The following is a 24,530-nucleotide window of genomic DNA, read 5'->3' on the forward strand; positions in this document are numbered from 1 at the left end:
TCTAATTCATAGCTGCCCCCCTATAATTCCTAGTTTCATTCCTTTTGAAATAGTTTTTAAAGATTATGACCTATTTCACAAACAACAGGAATATACAAAGAACAATAAAATACTTACCATGTACCTAATATCTAAAAGTTTTTTAAAGAGTCATTTACTTATTTTAAGGGGAGAATGGGAGAGCATAATTGGGGAAGGGGGGCAGAGAGAGAGAGAGAGAGAGAGAATCTCAAACAGACTCCCCGATGAGCCGCAGAGCCACATCTCACCACCCATGAGATCATGACCTGAATGGAAACCAAAAGTTGGAAGTTTAAGTGACTGAGCCACCCAGGGGCACCCCTCTCATATCTAAATTTTAACAAACACTATTTTCACTCTATTTGTCTCAGATTAAAAAACATACAGTTGCAACCCTCTTAGTACCCTACCCAGATCCCAGTCTCCTAGCTTAATTACTACTAAGTATCTTTCCCAGAGATACACAATTTAAAAATTGCAGAACTGGGATTTGAACCTAGATCTCTTTAGTTCAAAATCTATTGCTTTTTCCATAATGCCATGTATCCCACCTGGATAAATATGTATAATAATGATAATATTTATTACCTATTTTGTCAAGGATTACTGAAAACACTACTCCTCTATTTGCCATATTAAGTTACTAAAGAATAATTTTATTTTCATGAATTTTAGATATGAATTATAGATATCAAGCTAACAGAGCTTGTTGCAGAAGTATTATATTTGAAAAGAATGTCAATAAAAATGATTAATCATTTTGAGTGGAGTGGACCTTTATTTTTAGGAGAGAGATTGGAGAGCCATTAATATGTCTTTAGCCATTTCCATTCTGAGAACAATCTGGGGGGTCTGAATATGATTAAGGAAATGTGAAGCTGAGTTTTTTTAAAGTCCGGCTTGCCAGTTGGTTATGTTAATGGGGCATGACATACAACAGCTGGCTTGTAATCCTCCTACTATTGTTGGCATTGATTGAGTCCTTATTAAAGTCTTATTTCCACAGTGAACTAATACATTAAGAAGCGGTGGAAAGAAGAAATTAAAAAAAGAACAGGGAAGAGCCATTAATGTTTGAAAAAAGTATTTTGAGAGAAGAGAAAAGATTTTCCATGTTCTGTGTAAGAAAGGAGGAACAAAGACAATCCTGCTGTTCTTGCTTGGGAACCTGCAGTGTCTCTTTATTTCCCCAGAGATGCAGAGTTTATAAAAACATACAGACCCGGGGACTGCCCGCAAGAGGCCAGATAGAGTAGTAGTAGGTGGGTCTAGCGTGAAGCCCAGGGATGCACACTTTTGTTTGTTAAAGCTACAAGATGCAAACAAGTAAAAACAGAAACAACAAACCAACCAACCAGTCTTTCTAGTAAGCAGCCCCTGGCCCTCCCCCATTGCCTTTTTCTTCACTCGTGCAAATTGAGAGCCAGGATCTGCCTGTAGGAAAAATTCAGGCTCCTCACCCTGGCTTTTAAGATCTTCCTAAAATGGGGACACTTGGGTGTGTCATTCTGTTACGTGACTGCCTTTAGCTCAGGTCATGTTCCCAGGGTCTTGGGACCAAGCCTCCCACCAGGCCCCACATGGGGCTCCACATCAGGCTCTCCTCTTGGTGGGGACCTTACTTCTCCTTCTCCCTCTGCCTACCACTCCCCTTGCTTGTGCTGTCTCTCTCTGTCAAATAAATAAATAAAATCTTCAAAAAAAAAAATAAAAAGGATCTTCTGAAAATCATTGTGTACTTCTGAAAACGGTTGTGTATTTCCGAAAATGGTTGTGTACTTTCCCCCAGTTCTGTGACATCATGGGCTCTTTGTTTTAGTCCATTTGGCCTTCTGCCCTCTGCTTCTGTTCTACCTTCTTGGATTGCCTTATGTTCTCCCTGGAGCCTAGCCAAACCTGATTCATCCTTTCAGGAGAGCTATAATGCCTGTTCTCTGTGGAACCTTCTCTGACAGCCTATCTTTCCTATTTTCTATAGTTTTTACTATTCGTATAGTTCATATTGTCCTTTGGTAGTAATGTGTCATTCTCCATTTGCTCAGAACTCTTATTCAAAGTTCACATTCTCTCCTGTATGTTGAAGTTAGTTTGTTTGAAAAGTTTATTTTAATTATAAAAATAACATTCTAGGGGCACCTGTGTAGCTCAGTCAGTTAAGTGTTTGCCTCCAGCTCAGATCATGATGTCAGGGTCCTGGGAATCAAGCCCTTCACCCAGCTCTCCACTCAACAGAGAGTCTGCTTCTCCCTCTCTCTCTGCCCCTCCCTACCCTCTTGTGCATTCTAGCATGCCCCCACCTTCACTCTCTTGCAAATAAATGAATAAAATCCTTTTTTTAAAAATGACATAAAGAGGAATGACTTTAGATAAGCTCTTCATCCTGAAACACCTATGTTATGTTGTATACAGATTGAGTTCTGTTAGAATTAAATCCAGAGTGACGCCTGGGTGGCTCAGTTGGCTAAGCATACGTCTCTTGGTTTCCATTTAGGTCATGACTTCAGGGTGGTGAGATTGAGCTCAATTTTGGGGGGAGCAGTGCTCTCTCCTTCTCATTCACTCACATTGAGTCCAGAGAGGTCAAAGTCAGCAGGTTAATTATTCATCAATTCTTTTTAAAAAGATTTTATTTATTTATTTCAGAGGGGGAGAGCACACAAGCAGAGGGAGGGATAGAGGCAAGCAGACTCCACACTGAGCGCAGAGCTCCATCCCACTATCCCGAGATCATGACTTGAGCCAGAATCAAGAATTGGTTGTTTAACCGACTGAAGCACCCAGGTGCCCTAATTCCTCAATTCTTTTGTTCAACAGATATTTATTAAGCACCTACTGTATCCCAGGCTCCGTTCCTGGTACTAGTGACATAGAGCAGTGAACAAAATGGGAAAAAATCCTGCCTTACTTATGGGGTTCACATGCTAGTGGGCAGAGACAGATAAGTAACAAAATAAACAAGGAAATATAATATTTTAAGCACTGAAAGTGTACAGATTAAAAAAAAAACAATGAAGGGATTTCTGAGGTGAGGTCTAGGGAGAGTTACACTTTTAAATAGGGTGGTCACTTCCTTGAGGGCATGATATCTGATCAAAGGCCTAAAGAAGGTGAGGAACAGAATCTGCTAGAGAGAGAGCATACCATACAGGAGGATCACCAAGCCTCAAGACCCCGAGGAAAGAAGGTGCTGGCTGTTTTTGAGAAGGAGCAAAGGGAAGCCTATGGCTGGAGAAAAGTGTGTAGGAGGAGAGTAGTAAGAAAAAGGGAAAAGACGGGGCGAGGAGCCTGGCTCCAGATTAGGGCCTTGGGCCTTAACGGGCTGGTGAAATGACTTAGCATTTCACTTTTAATTTGATGGAAAAATTAAAAAATTAAATTAAATAGTGGGGGTTTCCAGCAGAGAAGGAATGTGATGTATTTTAAAGGGTCCCTGTGGCTGCCGTGCTAAGAATACTTTATAGGGGAGCTATGGTGGGAGCAGGGAGACCAGGTACCGGGACTATTCAAGTAATTTAGGGGAGCATGCAATCGTAGCCTCTTGGGCCAGAGTTGCGGAAATGAACATGCAATGGTAGTAGATGGATTCTCTCTCTGTTGAAAGTAGAAATAATAAGATTTACGGACAGATGCAATGATGTATACGAGAAAGAAGAGACAAGAATAACTCAAAAGGTTTTGGCCCAAACAACTGCACATACTGGGTTGTTACCAATTGAAATGGGATCCACTGGGGTAGGAACACGTGTGCTGGGAAAGATCAGGACTCCAGTTTCAGATGCCACAAGGATGACAGGTCTCTATTCAAGTCGACATTTCTACTGGGAGGTTAGGTGTAGACTGGAGTCCAAGAGGAAGGTCTAGATAGGTATGTAAACTTAGAAATTTTCTACAGGAACCATTCCAGCAAATGTAATCTCTTTGGAGCTATTAAAACAAACTTTTCTGTATCATTGGAAAATTGTGAGAATAATATAAGCAAGCTAGCCCCATCCGGTCAGATCAGCAAAAAGTAAAGTATATATGGAATACTTATCTATTCATTAATTCAACAAATATTTAGGGAGTGCTTCCTAAATACTACGCAGTGAGAGTGCTAAGACTCCAAATATGCCTTGTCAGCCCACAGAAAAACTCTCTAGTGTGGTGGAGGTGGTTGTAAACCCGGCTGTGTGTTACTGGGAAGGGCTTCTTGGCTGTTGTGGGAGCTGGAGGAGGAGAGAAAGATGTGTGCGTCGTTGACCCTTTCCTTGGGCAGCTCAGAGACTAGCTGGAGAGACATAAACACAGGAAAAGTTCAATAGCTCTAAGAGGCATAAGTAATCCCCCCCAGACAACATATAAACATTGTCATGAGGCCCCCTAAGAACACTTGCCCAATGTTGGTATTTGCCTGAGGAGTTCAAAAGAGAGAGACGTCTTTCCTTTCTGGGCTGGGATAGCAGAGAAGGCTTTGTTTGGGTGGGATTGGAATTCAGGACTTGAAAAAAAAGAGGCGGTGTTTCTTGAGGGGATATGATGGCATTTTCCTTTATTCTAAGAGTGATGAGGTACCTGTAAAGAGTTTTAAGTAAGGGAGATGTCAGGATAAGATTTGAGTTTTGAAAACATTACTGTGCCTATAATATGAGAACGGATGACTGGAATGAAGTCTGGCAGACATGACAGGCTGTCGCAGTCTTTGCTGTGAGGTTTGCTGTGAGAATGACATATACAAGTTGAGCTATCTAGCAAGAACCTAGATATGGAGGGCTAGATCTTGGGGGAGAAGGCTCAGGTGAAGGTTTGGGGGTTGTTTGGGAGGCTACAGCGACAGCTCTAAAAGTGGATAAAATCTCAAGGGAGAAAGTATGGAGAGAAAAACATGAGAAGGGGGTGAACTAACAACCATTGTTTAAGCACTCACTTTAAGGAGCTGGCAAACAAACAAACAAAAAGAAACCAGATAAAGGGCCAGAGAGATAAAAAAGCAAGGTATCACTGGGAGTAAGATGAAACAGGCATTTATGTGTAGAAAGAAATATCTAGGTTAGGTAAGGATCCCTGCATTCATATGCAATTTTACTTTCCATGAACTTTTATTAAACTATCTTATGTGACTTTTATGTGAAAAGAATCTAAGTAGACATCGAAAGGATGATTAAACCCTAATGTAGAATCTGGCAGCCCAGTTCCCCTTGTGCAAAACGGTAGTAGTAGATAATAAGGAGATAGTAAGTAGGTTATTTCCTCTAGGAGCTTAGGCCAAAAAAGGGCCTTAAAAATCACCTACTTTCCAACCACTTCATTTAAAAAATGAGGACACTTAGGCCTCTGGAGAGGTGCATTTCCAAGGTCATACAGTTATTTAGTAACAGAGCTCAGACCAGAAAAGGATCTTTTGAGTTTTTATTTAGACTTTCCTCTTCCTCACTCTCTCTCAGCCTAAATAATACTCTTTAATTTCAAGAGCACAGATTTAATGAAAACAGATAAATGAGTTTTAAATGTGTACTTTTCTTTTTAGAAAGGAGGAATATTTTGTCTTCGATTACAGTTGACAGTAAGAAACGTGTTGCCCACGTATAATCCAAATCTATTTGAGCGAATGCTCAGTTCCAATTATGCGCGCCTGAGGCCACTTTATTCAGTTCAACTTTTTCCATCTTTCAAAGGGCCATGCAAGTCTTTTTTTTTTGTTGTTAATAATTTAAAGGCTCCCTGCTGAGCAGAGAGCCCAATGCGGGGCTCTATCCCAGAACCCTGGGATCATGACCTGAGCCGAAGGCAGCGACTTTAACCCACTGAGCCACCCAGGCACCCCGGGCCATGCAAGTCTTAGTGAAGCTTTTTTCTCATCATTCCAGTAAGAATGAATCACTCTTTCTTCTGGGTTCTCACACATGCAGTGTTTTTCAAACTTAGGTGTGAAACGTCTTCGTGGATCATGAAATCAATTCAGTGGGTCACTCCCAGGAAGAATAATAGAAAAACACCAGTATATACATACATAGTGCTCCAACTGTACCTACGTACAAACTAAAGCTACTGCTCATTCATCTGCTGTCCAGGAAAGCATTCCTGCCTTTCTACACATGCAAAAAAAAAAAAAAAAAGTACAACTTTTGGAATTTTCTGTAATGAAAAAACAAGGCATATTCATGTACTACATACCATTCATAGCACTAAGAGGTGGCCTTTTCACTTTAGATCTATGTAAGAAAGTGGTAAATATTTTCTCCTTTTGTGCAGTTGAACCCATCCTACATTCAAATGCTCTCAAGCACTGATAGAAAATACTTATTTGGTTGAGGAAGATTTAAGGCAAGTTCTGGCCCTTTCCAAAGGCACTGTGAGACTACTTTGACAGAGTAGGTTTTTGAATGTAACAAGATAAGTCAACTTGAGTTGTAATATATTTTGGGGAATCAGTTTACTACAAATTGTGACTGTAAACATTGTACTGTAAATGTTTTGTAGTTTTCCCCCAATAAAATTTTTGGGAAAAAACAACAACAACAAAACAACAACAACAACAAAACAACAACAACAACAAAAGAAAAACACCAGTATAGAATAGAAAATCACACGTAGTGATAACACTACTTTGTGAAACTTTTACTTTAGTTATATCTGTGTGCGTATGTGTGTGTGTTTGTACTGGATTACAGTATAAGATGTAAAATGTTTGACTAACACAAACCTGGAGGATTGCAGTGGAAACTACATCTCTACATCTGTACGGCCACCCAGCTCTTTGAGAGTTGGGAATGCCTTCATCTTTGTATCTGTCATGCCCAACATATTACCTGGTGGATACTCAGGAGATGTTGAGTAGAATTATTATGAAGAAGTAAGATAGAATTAAAACAATGAAGAGCTGGTAGGTTAGGGAAGAAGTGAGTACTTGATCTAAGTATAAAGGTTTTAGTTTTCTTTACTTTACCTGCCAAGATTAACATTTTTTTCAACCCCGTTTTACTGGAACTAAGAACTGGTGTTTCATATATGTGCTGTGCGATGGTCTCCCAGTCACCTTCAATGTTCCGGGTGATATGGTATAAATAATACTTCCTGCTCATGTTGCAGCTGCTATTCAAGGATCTTAAATTGCTCTGTGAGCAGGATCTGGTGATGAGTGCCTGGCAGGTGCCAGAGTTAAGAACCAGTGACTGGCTGAAATCTCTGGGCTCCAGACTGACGCCTCCCCACCCCCCTCAGCCCTCTCTTTCCCTCATCCCTTGGAGGAAGGAGTCTTTGGCCCAGCCTCTTTGTGAGCTTGTCCACCCCCTGGGAACTGGATTTACTCTTACTTTGGGGGTGGCTTTGGTGTGTGTGTGTGGCTGGGAGGCCCATGGTAGGGAAGGCATTTATGTAAGTGCTTTAGGACTTGAGAAGTCCAGGGAGGAAAACTTGGAAGGAATTGGCTAGAGATGAGTTCTGGATCATCAGAGAAACATTGGAGAGGCCTCCTGTTATAGGTTTTTTAAAATCTGCACCTGATGGAAAGGGGATATTTGACATGTGCTCTTTCCTATAGCAATCGATTTCTTGCTCTTGGCCACACTCCTTTGGTTTATTTTTTGTTTGTTCATTTGCTTATTATTTATTTATTTATTTTTAAGTAAACTCTATCCCTAGTGTGGGGCTGAAACTCGGGATCCTGAGACCAAGAGGCTCAAGCTCTACCCACTGAGCCAGCCAGGTGCCCCCTTAGGGTTTTTACTGTGCAGATCGCCACTGGAGACTTAAGTGCCCACTCACACGCACAGCCCTTCATTTTCCTCCCTTTTGTGCAAGCCCCCCAGCACCTTGAAGTATTCCTGTTCTCCATTTCCTGGAAGTGTCTGGCTGGGGGGTGGGGGGAGTCAGTTCTCTCTTTTCCAAGAAACTGTTAACTGCCTACTGTTGGGCCCGGGAGGCTTGGGGAGGGTGACAGCCCGGTCCCGGCTTGGAGTCGGGTTACACCACTTGTGTCTGAGTTCACGCAGCATGTTCCTCTGTCAGGGATTCCGCAAATATCTCCCAGAGGTAAAAAAGGAAAGTGCGCTGCACTCCAGCACCCAGAGCAGTGAGCCCAGTCCCAGGTCCCCAAGAGAGCGCCAGCCCCCGGGGTCATGTCGCCATAGCCCCAGCAGCGTCCCAGCGGCTTGCTTCATGCCGCCGTGCAGCCGCACTATATTCCTAGGGTGAGGGGGCGGCTGGGCATGCTGCTCCCCATGGGTTGCCCACCATGTCTAATGGATATCGCACTCTGTCCCAGCATCTCAATGACCTGAAAAAGGAGAACTTCAGCCTCAAGCTGCGCATCTACTTCCTGGAGGAGCGCATGCAACAGAAGTATGAGGCCAGCCGGGATGACATCTACAAGCGGGTGAGTGCAGGAGCCGCATGCTCCGGCGGGCCGGGGGCTGGTGGCCCACTCTCAGATCCTCAGCTTTTCCTACCTCCCACAGTGCTAACTAGGGAGGGAGGCAGGTTCCACACCGGGTCTGGCCCCCGGAATGCGGATGACCTTGGACCAGCCCACTTTGCCTCAATAGTGCCTGTGTTGTGCTCTCCTGGTGTGTAAGGAGAGGGAGCTGGGTTAAATCAGAGTCTGCTCTGCGGTGGAACTGTTCAGAACTGTCACCTTGGGGAACTGGTTTGAAATGTAGATTCCCTGCCTTACCCCCCCAGGGATTCTGACTGAGTAATGCAAGGGAAGGTGAGCTTGAAAATTTGCATTTTTTAAAAGTTTATTTAATTTTTTTTCGGTCATCTCTGCAGCCAGCATGGGCGGGAACTCAGGACCCCAGGAGGCACATGTCTTATGACTGAGCCCGCCAAGGCGCCCTCTGGAAATCTGCATTTTTTAAAAGCCACAGAAGTGACTGAAGCAGGCCATTTCCAGGGTAAATGTTCAGCTAGAGAAGGGCCCCTTCTCCTCTGGCTCAGTGACCTCAAGGAATGAGCGGACAGAACAAAGGGCAGGGCTGCGCAGGGTTCTGCCCCTGAGAACTTCGTGTTTGTTTTTGAAGATGATGCAGATAAGATTGAAAGGCGAATCTGTAGTGTCTTAGGTGTTTTCAGGTTTAGGACTAGTTCACCTAAGAATGAAGGAAAGGGTGCTGCTGGCCTGAGGGGTGGGAGGGAGTGGTGCTTCTCTGAGAGGGAGGGTGGTCTGGGTTGATGCAGGAGTGACTGGAGTAGGGAAGGAAGAGGGAGGGGGATTGGTTGAGGGGAGGGTGAGAAGAGACAGCGCCTTGGTAAGAGGCTTTTGGGTTAAGTTTCCTGGTTACCATAATGTTGGCTTCCTTAGCCTTCTTAGTGTCTGGACAATCTCTAAAGGGGCCCGAGTGACCCGGAGCTGGTGGCTTCTGATTTTTTCAGAGTTTCTAAATCTCTCATTTGTTTACACCAGCAGACTATACTTTGTCTGTGTGTGCCCTGTCCTGTCGAGAAGAAGGTTTGGGAAGCTTTTGCAGGTTGCTAGATAATAGGCTGGATCAGAGGAATAACTGGTGTCTTTGAAATCCAAACAGTTATTTGGTAAATTAATGTGGGCAGCTAAATCTGGGGGATTAAGCCCTGTTTTCTGTCTTTCCTGGATTTTCATTATTTAACCTGCATCTTCCTGAAATTCGTCCAGACTCATCTGTCATCTCTTACGTGGCTATAGAGTAAGCATGCCTGAATAGAGTGGCCAGGGGTGATGTCAAGGAAGCTGTTCTCAAGGGAGGGTTGGTAATGCAGTGGGAAGGAGAGGAGGCGGGGAGGAGGAATGGCAGTCTTTGTCTTAGGGTAGAAATAGTGAATGAATTTGCTCATTGTACAGAAGGAGGAGCATTTTTCATTAGCTGTCTCCAAAGCAAGGCAGAAGGAATGGGCAGTGTCTTGGATTATTTAAGGGAAGGGAATTTTTTAAGCTTCAATCAACTGACTGCTTTAATCATTTGGTCTCACCCTGTGCTCTATATGACTAACAAGACTGTCCTTGGGCCACGTTTTGGGTGGGGTGTGGGAGGGCACCGTTACATCCCTAGAGAAGTATGATTAAGAAGATTCTTTAAAAAAAAAAAAAAAAGATTCTAGAGGGGCAGTCTGGGGGAGCAGTCACAGGACATTGTCACATGCCAAGGTGCTAACCCTTTTATTAGCCTAGTGTTGCCACTAAGCCCTGTCTGTTCCTGGTCTTAAGCCAGAGTCATCAGGCACCTACTGGCATCCTATGATTTGAGGAATTGCAGACTACTGTGTCCCCTCCTTTCCCTTCTTACCAAGTCTTTGTTCAATCCATCTGTCATATTACTCATCCCATTTGGCTGTGATTTTTTTGGGAAGCACTGAAGGTTTAAGTTAAAATGCTCTTCTTATTTGGGAAGCAAAACCCATAAAGCCATGATTGATCATTAACATCATAGTTGAAATGAATTTATCATACTATGCAGTGATGAGGGGTTGATAGGAGCAAGGGCAGTTCCATTTTGATGGAAGGACGAGGCATCAGAAAACCATCCCAGCCAGAGCCCTGGACAACCAGGGGATCTAGGCAAATTATTTAACCTTTCTGAGTCTGTGCCAGCCCCTGTAGAATTAGCATGCAGAATACCACACAAGTCCCTGAGCACTGAAGATTATTTGCTGAGAGTATGAATAAATAGCAGTCATAAGGTTTAAATGAGAAGACTTCTATCACAGCACTTTGTAAACTTCATAGCTTATTATGTAAATGAGGGGGTAGTAGTTATACATTTACCAATGGTAGTAGTTATTATGAGATTGTAAAATGAGAAAGAGGCTCTTTTAATCTCACCTGCAGATATTCCCATGAATATGCCTTACTGAGGTTCCACAAGGTTAAGACAATGGATTAGTAGCAATGTGGGTGCAGAGACACCGAGGGTGACAACGCAGGGCATCACATGGTAAGTCAAGTAGTTCAGATGTGAATTTAGAGCCCTGTTGTGTAAGCAAACTTAGCTTGATTTTTCTTCAGCGTTGGAAGTTCACTTCTTTTTTTTTTTTGAAGATTTTATTTATTTATTTGACAGAGATCACAAGTAGGCAGAGAGGCAGGCGGAAAGAGGAACGGAAGCAGGCTCCCTGCTGAGAAGAGAGCCTGATGGGGAGCTTGATCCTAGGACCCTGGGATCATGACCTGAGATGAAGGCAGAGGCTTTAGCCCACTGAGCCACCCAGGTGTCCCGGAAGGTCACTTCTTTAAATAAAGTAAATATATTAAATCACACCCCCAGCCGAGTCAGAACCCACACTAACTTGGGTGATGGATGAATGATTTTTTTTTTTTTTTTAAGATTTTACTTATTTATTTGACTGAGAAAGAAAGCACAAGCAGGGGGAGCAGCTGAGGGAGAGGGAGAAATAGAGTGCCCACTGAGCAGGGATCTAGATGTGGGGATTGATCCCAGGACTCTGGGTTTGTGACCTGCGCTGAAGACAGATGCTTAACCGACTAAGCACCCAAGCACCCCTGTGCATGATTCTTTTCGATAAAACCACTGTTTGTAAAACTTACATAATGTCTCTTGTGAATAGTAATTATTTTATCATTTTACATATTTTTGCAACAGCAGATTCTTGTTAAATATATGTACCAAAGAGTAAAATACTACTATCTTAGTGAGAGACAATCAAGTATTTTGCCATGACTGCAGGTAAGGGAAATATGGGAAACTTTAGGAGAAAATGACTGGAAAAGGGTTCAATCTTTCTCTCACCAAGTGACAAGTCCTCAGTTAGGTAACTGAGTGAGGGAGAGACTAACCTAAATTAGACATAATCCTTCATTGTAATGGCAGCTATAAGGATGTTTAATTGTATGAGAAGTTATAAAAGTTAGAGGACTGTGTAAAAACCTAGAAGAATCAACTTCAAAGCAAATAAATTAAAGGAGTTTAGGGTTTCTGTCTTTTGAGATGTTCAGAGAATTCAGAAATAATCTTAAAACTCATGCTAGCTACAGATTAATAAAATACTATTAAAGTGTACATAAAAATTGGTTCTGTGAGACTGGAGGCTTTTCTGTTGTGTGTTTCTCCTTTAACCTTCAATTTTTGTAAGCAATTTAAAAAGAAACAACACAGAAGAGGCTGCTTACCTTCAGCCCAAATAAACTGGGGCATAATCAGGTACCACTGCCCCCTGTTGGTAGCAAATATTAATTGTAGGTTCAGGTTTTGTGGGAACACAGTTTTGAAGGTCTAAGCACTAAGGGGAGAAACCGCTGCAGTACCTAAAGCTCCTGATCATGGAGCAAAATTAAGTGAGAAAATGCCGTAAGTGGTCCACAGCTGAGTATGGCCCACTCCTAGGGAGACTGGCTGGGAGCATTTCTGGACTGCAGCTGCTCTGGTAAATAGTTTCTGGATGGCCACTTGGCTGACTTCCTGGTTGTTGTTGATTATCTAATCCTGCATCTTCTTGTGATTGCTGAGTGTGCTGCCACTAGAAATATGCCCAACCCTGGAATTTATGAAATCCACTGCTATGTGGTAAACATCCAGTCCACAAAGAGCATGTGAAACCACTATCAACTGTTTCTGCCCCATGATGACTACTTACTTGTTCAGCTTGTGTGAATTTATTATTATCCAAGGTTTCTTTATTTTTTTTAAAATATTTGTTTTGTTTGAGAGAGAGAGAGAAAGAGAGAGAGAGAGAGTAGGGGAGGGGCATAGGGAGAGACTCTTTAGATAGACTCCCAGCTGAGCACAGGGCCTGATGCAGGGCTCGATCTCATGACCCGTGAGAACATGACCTGAGCAGAACCAAGAGCTGGACCCTTAGCAAACTGAGCCACCGAGGTGTGCCCCTCCCCACTAAGATTGCTTTAAAAAAATTTTAGGGTTCCCTTTCAGGAACGGAATTTAAAATCTGGCCGGATCAGATAAAAACACCATCAGGAAAAATTGAATGGTGTCTTCCTGGACCAGATAAAGTTAATGTTTAAGTGAGACATTATTGATATTAGAAGGTTAAATTGGTTTTGGCCTTTATATAGGAACTGAAAGCATTATATTTCCTTATATGTCAGCCTCTTAAACTGCCTGACTTCTCTGAGCTGTGCTTTCTCATCTTTGAGACTGGATGATACTTCTCCTGAGCAAACTTTGGAATTTATACATAGCATACGTCTGTAGCAGGTTTTTTTTTTTTTTTTTTTTTAAAGATTTTATTTATTTATCAGAGAGAGAGAGGGAGAGTGAGTGAGCACAGGCAGACAGAATGGCAGGCAGAGGCAGAGGGAGAAGCAGGCTCCCCGCCGAGCAAGGAGCCCGATGTGGGACTCTATCCCAGGACGTTGGGATCATGACCTGAACTGAAGGCAGCTGCTCAACCAACTGAGCCACCCAGGCGTCCCTGTAGCAGGTTTTAAAAATCATGATAAACATGATTTAAAAATCATGATAAACATAAGCCTATTGACTTTACTTGCATCTGAAATTTTCATCATTTCTTCTATTCTGTGATCACTGGAAGTAGTGGTTAAGAGATGGACCCAACAGACCCGAGAAAGAATCTTGGTTCTACTACTCACTACCTGTGTTAATTTGGGAAAATACTGTAATTTCTCTGAGCTGAAGTGTTGTTGTGATAGCACCAATCTTTTAGGATCTGAGGGAGGATTAAATGAGCTGATTAGTTGAAATCAACAGAATTCCTGTTATATAGTAAGCCATTAAGAAATGTTTGCCATTATCGTGGTAAATTGAGGGATGACAGAATTGCCCATATAAATCCAATTATTTTTTATTTAGTTAGTTTTTTTCCTCAGTAGTGGATTTGGGACCATTTGTCCTTTTTGTCTTAATTCTCTATTTTAGTTTGCTCATAAATAAATAACATAATACAATCCAAGTGCCCGTATTGCAGCAAATCTGTCACCCTCAAATACGAATGTTCCTTCAAAGAGAATAAAGAAGAAAGGCTGGGTTTGTTAAATTTCTGGGTTTTTTAAAGAAAATATTTTATTTAGTTATAGTACAAAGTCCTTTATTTTCACAAAAATTATTGACTGTGATTGGCTTTAATTCAAAAATTTTTATCATTTTGATTTAATACTTTGTAATATAGCTTGGTCTGGTTCTTAATTCATTTTATCTTTTAAAAAGTTTTTATTGTCTTTTTAAATTTTTTAAAAAATATTTATCTGCTTATTATAGAGAGAGAGAGTACAGGCAGGGTTGGGGGCAGAGGGAGAGGAAGAGTCTCAAGCAACAACATGCTGAACGTGGAGTTGGATGTGGGGCTCAATCTCACGACCCCAAGATCACAACCTAAGCCCAAACCAAGAGCTGGACGCTTAACCGATGGTGCCACCCAGGTCCCCCTAATTTTTTCACTTTTTAAGAACTATCCTTTTTTGGGACGCCTGGGTGGCTCAGTGGGTTAAAGCCTTTGCCTTCGACTCAGGTCATGATCCCAGGGTCCTGATATCAAGCCCCGCATTGGGCTGTCTGCTCATTAGGGAGCCTGCTTTTTCCTCCTCTCTATCTGCCTGTTTCTCTGCCTATTTGTGATCTCTGTCTGTCAAATAAATAAATAAAATCTTAAAAAAAAAAGAACTATCCTTTTTTAAAATTGAGATGTAGTTGACATATAACATTAAATTCATTTTAGGCATACAACATAATGATCTGCTATGTGCGTATGTTGCAAACACAATCACCACAATAAGTTTAGTTAACATCTATCACCACACATGGTTACTAAAATATTTTTTTCTTGCAACAAGAAATCTTAAGATCCGTTCTCTTTGTTAAATTGCTCTTTGGTTCACCAACTGATTTTCTTTAGTTCTAGCCAGAGTTTCTTAGGCTTTGGACAATATAATGAGAACAGCCTACGTGCAGCGTTACTGTGCTAAGCACCCAAAAGTTCAGTGAAGTCCCAAGGAAATCTGTCGGGCTATACAGTTTAGGAACTTTGGGATCAATGGAAAGCAATTAGAGAAAGACCTTTATCTTTGAGGGATAGCAAAATGTAGGGAGACAACTTTTGGACTCAATTATAAGACCTGAATTCTGAATATTCCTTGCTACGTGACCTTGGCCATATCCACAACTCCTTTGAGCCTTTGTTTCCTAAAATAGAGGCCCGAATTCCGGCCCTGCCATCCTCCCCACAGGCAAACCTGTTTTAAAGTGTTAGGTGTTAAATCAATGTGAAGGACTGTTTTATCCTGCATATCTGGGGACACATCCTGGAGCCCAGATACACCTTTTGGATTATTGCATATGGGATGGTCCAGTCGCTGTTGCAGTGAATGGTTTTCTTCTTATATTTAACAGAGTTGACTCTTGTTTTCTTTGTACAGTTTAGTAAACCTTTAAACCCTTGTTTAGTTAGATGCTAAGGTTTTTCTCTCCTTCTGTGTTTCACTTTCGGGAAGTCTAAGAAATGTGCATAGTAGGGAAGGGAGAAATACAAGTAGAGAGAAGAGAAATCAGGACGACTTTGGCCAAACTATTTTTAAAATAGTTCTCTGGAAGCCTGGGGTGAACATAGCCCATGTCTGTGCACACTGTGTATGTGATTCCTCATTCTCAGCTTCCTGAGATCTGCAAAGGCATGCTTGCCTATTTCCTCTTCTTTTCGGAATAGAAGTAGGAAGAAAGTAGGGAGACCCTGTCCTTAAATCGTTGTAAATGGTATTTGTGTTCTTGGTTTAAAAAATGTTTAATCGGGGCGCCTGGGTGGCTCAGTGTTTTAAGCCTCTGCCTTCAGCTCAGGTCATGATCTCAGGGTCCTGGAATCGAGCCCCGCATCGGGCTCTCTGCTCGGCAGGGAGCCTGCTTCCCCCTCTCTCTCTGCCTGCCTCTCTGCCTACTTGTGATCTCTCTCTGTCTATCAAATAAATAAATAAAAATCTTAAAAAAATAAAAATAAAATAAAAAAATAAAAAACGTTTAATCTTCACAGCTATTATATGATTGCTATAAAAACAAAGCAAAGAAATAAAAAACTGGAAAATAACATATGTTGTTCAGGCTGTAGAAAAACTGTAAACCCAGTATATACCTATGAAGCTGCTGTGGAAAATGGCATGATGATTCCTAAAAAAATTAAACATAGAATTGTTGTATGATCCAACATGTCCTCTTCTAGGAATATACCTGAAAGAAGAGAACTCAAACAGGTATTTGTACACCCATGTTCATAACAAAGTTATTCATAGTAGGCAAAGGGTGGAAGCAGCCTGAATATCCATTGACAGGTGGACAGACAAAATGTGATACACGCCTGCAATGGAATATTGTTCAGCCTGAAAAAGGAAGGAAATTCTGACACATATTATAACATGGATGAAATTTGAGGACATTATGCTAAGTAAAATAAACTAGCCACAAAGAACAACTGTTATATGGTTCCACTTATATGAGGTACCTAGAATAGCCTAATTCATAGAGACATAGAGTAGAATGGGGGTGGCCAGGGGCTGGGGGAGGATTTGGAAGGGAGGTTGTTTGTTTGTTTCTTCCTCTCTCCCTCCCTCCTTCTTTCTTCCTTCCTTTTTCTTTTTTCTTATTTCTCTCCCTCTCTGCTTCTCTCCCTTCCTTCCTTCTTTCCTTTCAAATATTTTATCTATTTATTTGTCAGAGAGATAGAGAGCACAGGTTGGGGAGCGGTGGGCAGAGGGAGAAGCAGGCTCCCCGCTGAGCAGGGAGCCAATGCAGGCTCCATTCACCGACTGAGCCACCCAGGTATCTTGGGAAGTTATTGTTTAATGGGTACAGTAGGTTGGGGAAAGTGCTCTGGAGATGGATGGTTGCACAACAGTATGAATGTATTTAATGTCACTGAACTGCATGCTTAAAAATGATTAAAATGGTAAATTTTGTATTATGTATATTTTACTACAGGAAAAAAATTCTTTTTTTTTTTTTTTTTTTAAGAGTTCTCTGCTTTGTTTTATTTTGGAGGATTTTTTTTTAATATAATTTTTTATTTTTTATAAACATATATTTTTATCCCCAGGGGTACAGGTCTGTGAATCGCCAGGTTTACACACTTCACAGCACTCACCAAAACACATACCCTCCCCAATGTCCATAATACCACCCCCTCCCCCCAGCAACCCTCAGTTTGTTTTGTGAGATTAAGAGTCACTTATGGTTTGTCTCCCTCCCAATCCCATCTTCTTTCATTTATTCTTCTCGTACCCACTTAAGCCCCCATGTTGCATCACCACTTCCTCATATCAGGGAGATCATATGATAGTTGTCTTTCTCTGCTTGACTTATTTCGCTAAGCATGATACGCTCTAGTTCCATCCATGTTGTCGCAAATGGCAAGATTTCATTTCTTTTGATGGCTGCATAGTATTCCATTGTGTATATATACCACATCTTCTTGATCCATTCATCTGTTGATGGACATCTAGGTTCTTTCCATAGTTTGGCTATTGTGGACATTGCTGCTATAAACATTCAAGTACACGTGCCCCTTTGGATCACTACGTTTGTATCTTTAGGGTAAATACCCAATAGTGCAATTGCTGGGTCATAGGGCAGTTCTATTTTCAACATTTTGAGGAACCTCCATGCTGTTTTCCAGAGAGGTTGCACCAGCTTGCATTCCCACCAACAGTGTAGGAGGGTTCCCCTTTCTCCGCATCCTCGCCAGCATCTGTCATTTCCTGACTTGTTGATTTTAGCCATTCTGACTGGTGTGAGGTGATATCGCATCGTGGTTTTGATTTGTATTTCCCTGATGCCGAGTGATATGGAGCACTTTTTCATGTGTCTGTTGGCCATCTGGATGTCTTCTTTGCAGAAATGTCTGTTCATGTCCTCTGCCCATTTCTTGATTGGGTTATTTGTTCTTTGGGTGTTGAGTTTGCTAAGTTCTTTATAGATTCTGGACACTAGTCCTTTATCTGATATGTCCTTTGCAAATATCTTCTCCCATTCTGTCAGTTGTCTTTTGATTTTGTTAACTGTTTCCTTTGCTGTGCAAAAGCTTTTGATCTTGATGAAATCCCAATAGTTCATTTTTGCCCTTGCTTCCCTTGCCTTTTGCGTTGTTCCTAGGAAGATGTTGCTGCGGCTGAGGTCGAAGAGGTTGCTGCCTGTGTTCTCCTCAAGGATTTTGATGGATTCCTTTCGCACATTGAGGTCCTTCATCCATTTTGAGTCTATTTTCGTGTGTGGTGTAAGGAAATGGTCCAATTTCATTTTTCTGCATGTGGCTGTCCAATTTTCCCAGCACCATTTATTGAAGAGGCTGTCTTTTTTCCATTGGACATTCTTTCCTGCTTTGTCGAAGATTAGTTGACCATAGAGTTGAGAGTCTATTTCTGGGCTCTCTATTCTGTTCCATTGATCTATGGGTCTGTTTTTGTGCCAGTACCATGTTGTCTTGATGATGACAGCTTTGTAATAGAGCTTGAAGTCCGGGATTGTGATGCCACCAACGTTGGCTTTCTTTTTCAATATCCCTTTAGCTATTCGAGGTCTTTTCTGGTTCCATATAAATTTTAGAATTATTTGTTCCATTTCTTCGAAAAAGATGGATGGTACTTTGATAGGAATTGCATTAAATGTGTAGATTGCTTTAGGTAGCATAGACATTTTCACAATATTTATTCTTCCAATCCAGGAGCATGGAACATTTTTCCATTTCTTTGTGTCTTCCTCAATTTCTTTCATGAGTACTTTATAGCTTTCTGAGTATAGATTCTGTGTCTCTTTGGTTAGGTTTATTCCTAGGTATCTTATGGTTTTGGGTGCAATTGTAAATGGGATTGACTCCTTAATTTCCCTTTCTTCTGTCTTGCTGTTGGTGTAGAGAAATGCAACTGATTTCTGTGCATTGATTTTATATCCTGACACTTTACTGAATTCCTGTATAAGTTCTAGCAGTTTCGGAGTGGAGTCTTTTGAGTTTTCCACATATAGTATCATATCATCTGCGAAGAGTGATAATTTGACTTCTTCTTTGCCGATTTGGATGCCTTTAATTTCCTTTTGTTGTCTGATTGCTGAGGCTAGGACCTCTAGTACTATGTTGAATAGCAGTGGTGATAATGGACATCCCTGCCGTGTTCCTGACCTTAGCGGAAAAGCTCAGGAAAAAAATTCTTAAGCAACTTTCTCATAACTGTTATAGTTACTTTAAAATGTTGTGGAAGCTTCAACCAAAAACAACTTGTTTTCTGTTTTTGCTTGATACAGCATTTCTCATTTAAAAACTTTTCTTACTTATTTGAGAGAGAGAGAGAGAATGCATGTGTGAGAGAGGGAAGGAAGAGGAAGAGAAGAATCCCAAGCAGACTCTGTGCTGAGCATGGAGCCCTATGTGGGGCTCCGAAACCAAGAGCCTGATGTTCAGCCAACTGAGCCACCCAGAGAGAAAAGCCACCCACTTTTCTCATTTTTAAGAGCTTTTAATTAGAAGTCATAATACTTGCCTGTTGGAAAAAAGACATTTTTTTCTTTGAATATTTAAGACCTTTTCTTCCAATCACTAGAAAATAAATCTAAAACTTAATTCTGAAGTCTAATTTAATTCTAATCCATTTCTGATTATCTCCTTAACTATGTCTACAAAATTTGTATTGTTGTATAAACTTATTATAAAGCTATTTCCTCTTTTTATTGGGTATGTACATCGAAGTTTACACACTGATAGAAATAACATGATATTATTGAAAGAGTAGGCATTCTCAATATTTCCCTTGTTTGCATTATCACTTTGGCCATTCAATTACTCAGGTTTGTACACATGCATTCATTCACTGAAGCATCTGTTGACTATCTGCTACATGCCAGAGACTGTGCCAGATGCTGGTGGAGAAAGATATCGAATAAATAAAAATGGCATAATAAAGGTTACCATGGGGGCATCTGGGTGGCTCAGTCTGTTAAGCAACTGCCTTTGGCTCAGGTCAGGATCTGGGGGTCCTGGGTTTGGCCCTCTGTGGGGCTCCCTTCTCAGTAGAGAGTCTGCTTCTCCCTCTCCCTCTGTCCCTTTTCCCTCCCCCCCCATATGTGTGCTCTCTGTCTCAAATAAGTAAATAAAATCTTAAAAAAAAAAAAAAAAAGAGAGACATGTAAGATTGCTCTCAAGTCCTAAGGAGAATGACAAAATCCACCAGAAAAGGCTTTGCAAGTGAGTGAAGTTTGAACTGAATCTTAAAAGGACACAACAAGGAATGGGAGATCATCTTAGACAATAGGAACAGCATATACAAGGGCACAAAGTCATGAGAAAGCATGTTGTGTTGGCATGCTTTGAGTCATTCTATTGGGCTAGAACATGGTCTCAGGGGCTTGTGGCAGCTGTAAGCTGAGAACTGGAAAGATAAGCAGAGATAGATCACGGAGGGCTTTGGATTTATCCATTTGCTCATTCATCAACATTAATTGGGTGCCTACTGTATTCTGAGTACTGTGCTGGAAGTTGGGGCTTCAAAGATGAGTAAAGCACAAGTGATAGAGTGTGGTAAAAAGCAGTAAAAAAGTAAAAAGGAGGTGTACAGAGAATAAGTGAACTCAAATGAGGCAACTCTAATCCAACTGAATAGACTAGAGGGAAGGAAAATCCACAAAGGATTCTTTGAGGAGATGGTGCCTGAGTTTTGTCTTCAAAGGAGAGTAATCATTAGTTAGTCAGTGGATGGTGAGGTGGAAAGAAAGGGCTTTTGCCAGAAGCAAATGCCAAAGACAAGAAACCACATGGAATGCGTGGAGAATTTTAAGTGGTTTTGTGTTGCTAAATTTAAGTGCTAGACACAGAATGAGGCTGTAGAGTATGCGGGCCATAATTCTTTGTGCCATTTAAAAAAAACTGTAAACTTTATCCTGAGGATGATAAGGAGCCACTGATGGGTTTCAAGCAGCAGGGAAAGTGCTAGATCCTTCTGGTGGGTGGGGAGGGTAGATTCCAGAAAGATAAGCAGGAAGTCTGCAGGACAGGCCAGACAAGAGATGATGAGGGCCAGGGGAATAGGAATAGAGGGGAGGGATCTGATCTGCGAAATACAGAGGTAAAATATCTGTAGGACTGGGTGATAGATGGGGTGGGAAGATTAAGAGAAAGACCTCAGAAGACTGCTAGATTCCTGACTAAGACAAGTCACTTTTGTCACTTTTTCTGGGCCTCTGGTTACTTATGTATAAAATGAGAGGGCTTGACCTGGATGGTCACTAGCATCCCTCCCGGCCGCTGAAGCTCTGTTTCTGAGCAGCCTCTGCATACTCTCTCCTAGCACAGGTCTCTGCATCTCCCGGCTCCTCTGATACTTTCTCAGTAAAGGAGGTGCCAACAGAGCTGAGACAGCTTTAAAACTGCCAGCCAGTGTCAGGGAAATCTAGTGCTGTTACCAGGTAGCTGGAGTTATAATTAGCCCAGTTGCTAGGGAAAAACTGAGATTCGGTAAACATGGACTGCCAGCAACAGCTTTTCCCAACTTGATGAATTCGCTTGTTTACAGGAAAAAGTGGATATGGATGGAGTGTTTTTAATGTGCTTTTGGAGAATTCAGGTTTTGCCTAGACTGTGGGATATGTTAAAAGCAAAAAAATAGATTTGAGCTGGGGCGAATCAATATCTTGTCTGCGGTAGGAAGAGTGGGCACAAATATATTTGGATAGATGGAAAGATACTTACTTTCACCTGAATGGATGTAAACAAACACAGAATGACAGGTTGGAGCTAGAGATCTTGGAGATAATTTATATAACCCCTTTACTATTTTTTTAAGTTATATTTTATTTGTTAGAGAACCAAAAAATCCATTCATACTTTATAAAAGTAAATCATTTATTCAATAAAAACAAAATTAATAAATAAATAATCTACATATCATAGAGAAAGCTTATTAGTATGTAATGTGCTAGAGAGCAGTTTTTCTTGTTTGTTTCTATTTTTTTTAAATTCCCTCCACCGCAGCCTCTTAGAGCAGTTTTTCAGTTGCTACTATGGATGAGACACTGCATGTAAGAAATTACAGAAAAATTAGAAGATTATCAGCATAAACAATCACAAAACATTTTGTTGATAAGAATAATTATTAATAGCAAAAATAGATTGTTCTATACTTTGAAACTAAAAGTGGTATGATTAATCAAAAGTTTTTGGATACTATGATACATCTCCCCAGATATTTTTTTTTTTTAAAGATTTTATTTATTTATCTGACAGAGAGAGACCAAGCAGGCAGAAAGGCAGGCAGAGAGAGAGAGAGGAGGAAGCAGGCTCCCTGCCAAGCAGAGAGCCCGATGCGGGATTCGATCCCAGGACCCTGAGATCATGACCTGAGCCGAAGGCAGAGGCTTAACCCACTGAGCCACCCAGGCGCCCCTCCCCAGATATTTTTATCTGTAAATTCAGTGTGATTCCAAGAATAATTATTTTTATTCAAGTGTAACTAACATACGGTGTTATATTACTTTTAGGAGTACAATATGATGATTGATCTACGCATTTCTCAGTGCTTTTCATGATAAATGTACGCTTAATCCCCTTTATCTCTTTCACCTAGCCCTCCACCTATCTCTCCTCTGGTAACTACATTTTCCCTCTGTATTTAAGAGCTTGTTTTTATCTCTTTTTTCTTTCTTTGTTTTATTTCTTAAATTCCACATATGAGTGAAGTCATTTGGTATTTGTCTTTCTCTGACTGACTTATCTCACATTTCGTTTAGATCCATCCATATTGTTGCAAATGGCAAGATTTCATTCTTTTTTATGGTTGAGTAATATTTGAGTGTTTGTGTCTGTGTGTGTACTGCATCTTTTTTTTTTTTTTTAGATTTTTTATTTATTTATTTGACACAGAGAGAGAGAGATCACAAGCAGGCAGAGAGGCAGGGAGAGAGAGAGAGGAGGAAGCAGGCTCCCTGCTGAGCAGACACCCCGATGCGGAGCTCAATCCCAGGACCTGAGCCGAAGGCAGAGTTTTTAACCCACTGAGCAACCCAGGCACCCCGTGCACTGCATCCTTTTATCTATTCGTCTATAGATGGATATTTGGGCTGCTTCCATATCTTAGCTATTGTAAATAATGCTACAATAAGTAAACATAGGAATGCATATATCTTTTTGAATTAGTGTTTTCATTTCCTTTGGGTAAATACCGTTGATGGAATTATTGGATCATATGGCAACGCCTTTATTTATTTATTTATTTTAATTTTATTTATTTATTTGACAGACAGAGATCCCAAGTAGGCAGAGAGGCAGGCCGAGAGAGAGGAGGAAGCGGGGCTCGATGCGGGGCTTGATCCCAGGATACTGGGATCATGACCTGAGCCAAAGGCAGAGGCTTTAACCCACTGAGCCACCCAGGCGCCCCAACCCCTTTACTTTTTAAGAAAGATTTTATTTTAGAATAATTGTAGATTCACAGAAAAGTTGCAAAAATAATATAGTTTCTATATACCATTCACTTAGCTTTCCCTAATTTATTTTCAAGATAAGGAAATTGAAGTCCAGAATAGTAAAGTCACTAGCCTAAGGTCACAGAACAAGCTAATGGTCTATTTCTAGATAGAGGCCTTGCTGCCTGTCTCCATATTTGCAGTGACTTCCTTGGTCTTCAGCAGAAGTTCAAGGGATTTATATACTTGTCAGATGCTTTCTTCCCCTTTGCACTACTGAGCTAAAATAGAATATTACACAGCAGGAGCTAGAGCAATTCCCAGATAAGTGATTCTCTACTCTGTGTGTGCTTCCAAAAGAAAATATATATTTCCTCAGCCTACATACCCCTTCTCCCAGGAGTTTCATTTATGTCATTTATATTTCCAAAAGCCATTATGAACTTCTCTCTCTCTCGCTCTCTTTTTTTATTTATTTTTTTTATTTTGGCTCTGCTTCCTGCTCCTGGCCTTTGCTGTCTCAGGTAAGCAAGTTCAACTTCACAGAAAAATGCAGCTCTGTTATACACAGAGAAGGTGCATACTGAGGGCTGGTGCAAACTGGAAAGGAGTCCGCCCTATCATGTTAAATAGCAGCTAATCCACCCACACATCAAAAGACAGTGCTCCAACTTGGTACATGCTGTTCTGTGGAAAGCTAGTAATAGTCAGGTGGCCCTTTGCCAAACAGCTTGAGAGCGGACTTTGGGCTGCACTGGGCAGTTACTGTCCCTGTTATTTGGAAACTTGGCTTGAAGAGGTTGGGAGCAAATGAAAGGCACTGGCTGCCTTGTAATGCCAGTTTTTCATCTCCAGACCTCAGGAAAGGCCCTGCTGCCGTGAAGGGTAGGAAACCATCTCTCTGAGCACATAGCGCTCTAGAAAGCCTGCATGGAGGCCTGAGGGGGAAGCCCTCCTCCAACCAGCTGTGCAAGTGGAAGGCGGCTGCCAGAAGGGGACCATGGCCTGGAGCTGCAAACAGAGAGTCTAGGTTCTGGCTGAGGGCCAGAAGGAAGCAAATCCTTCTGGGCACTTTTCTTGACAGATTTCAGAGCTTCTGTGTGAGGCTGTCCCTTTCAGAGACAGGGCCACAGGCCTCCCTATCCAGATCCTCCCTAGTCAAGCTGAGTAAATGCTCAGTACAAACTGTCTTGTCCCTCCCACTGG

The 24,530-nt window shown here is 41.4% G+C and overlaps 1 protein-coding gene across 12 annotated transcripts in view; it reads left to right on the forward strand.

Annotated features, from left to right (window-relative positions):
- The window catches only part of PDE4DIP (phosphodiesterase 4D interacting protein), a 213,783-nt gene that overhangs the window by 66,607 nt on the left and 122,646 nt on the right, over positions 1–24,530 (forward strand). For 11 of the 12 annotated variants that reach the window (XM_059138369.1, XM_059138393.1, XM_059138389.1 and 8 more), the window contains one exon: positions 8,261–8,371. In XM_059138369.1, coding sequence (XP_058994352.1) covers positions 8,261–8,371 — 111 coding nt within the window. Of the gene's footprint in view, positions 1–7,974; positions 8,029–8,260; positions 8,372–24,530 lie in introns of those variants that run through there. The other variant, XM_059138384.1, reaches the window with a different exon arrangement.

The sequence above is a fragment of the Mustela lutreola genome, chromosome 10, assembly GCF_030435805.1.
Source record: "Mustela lutreola isolate mMusLut2 chromosome 10, mMusLut2.pri, whole genome shotgun sequence".
In the NCBI taxonomy this organism is placed as follows: Eukaryota; Metazoa; Chordata; class Mammalia; order Carnivora; family Mustelidae; genus Mustela; species Mustela lutreola.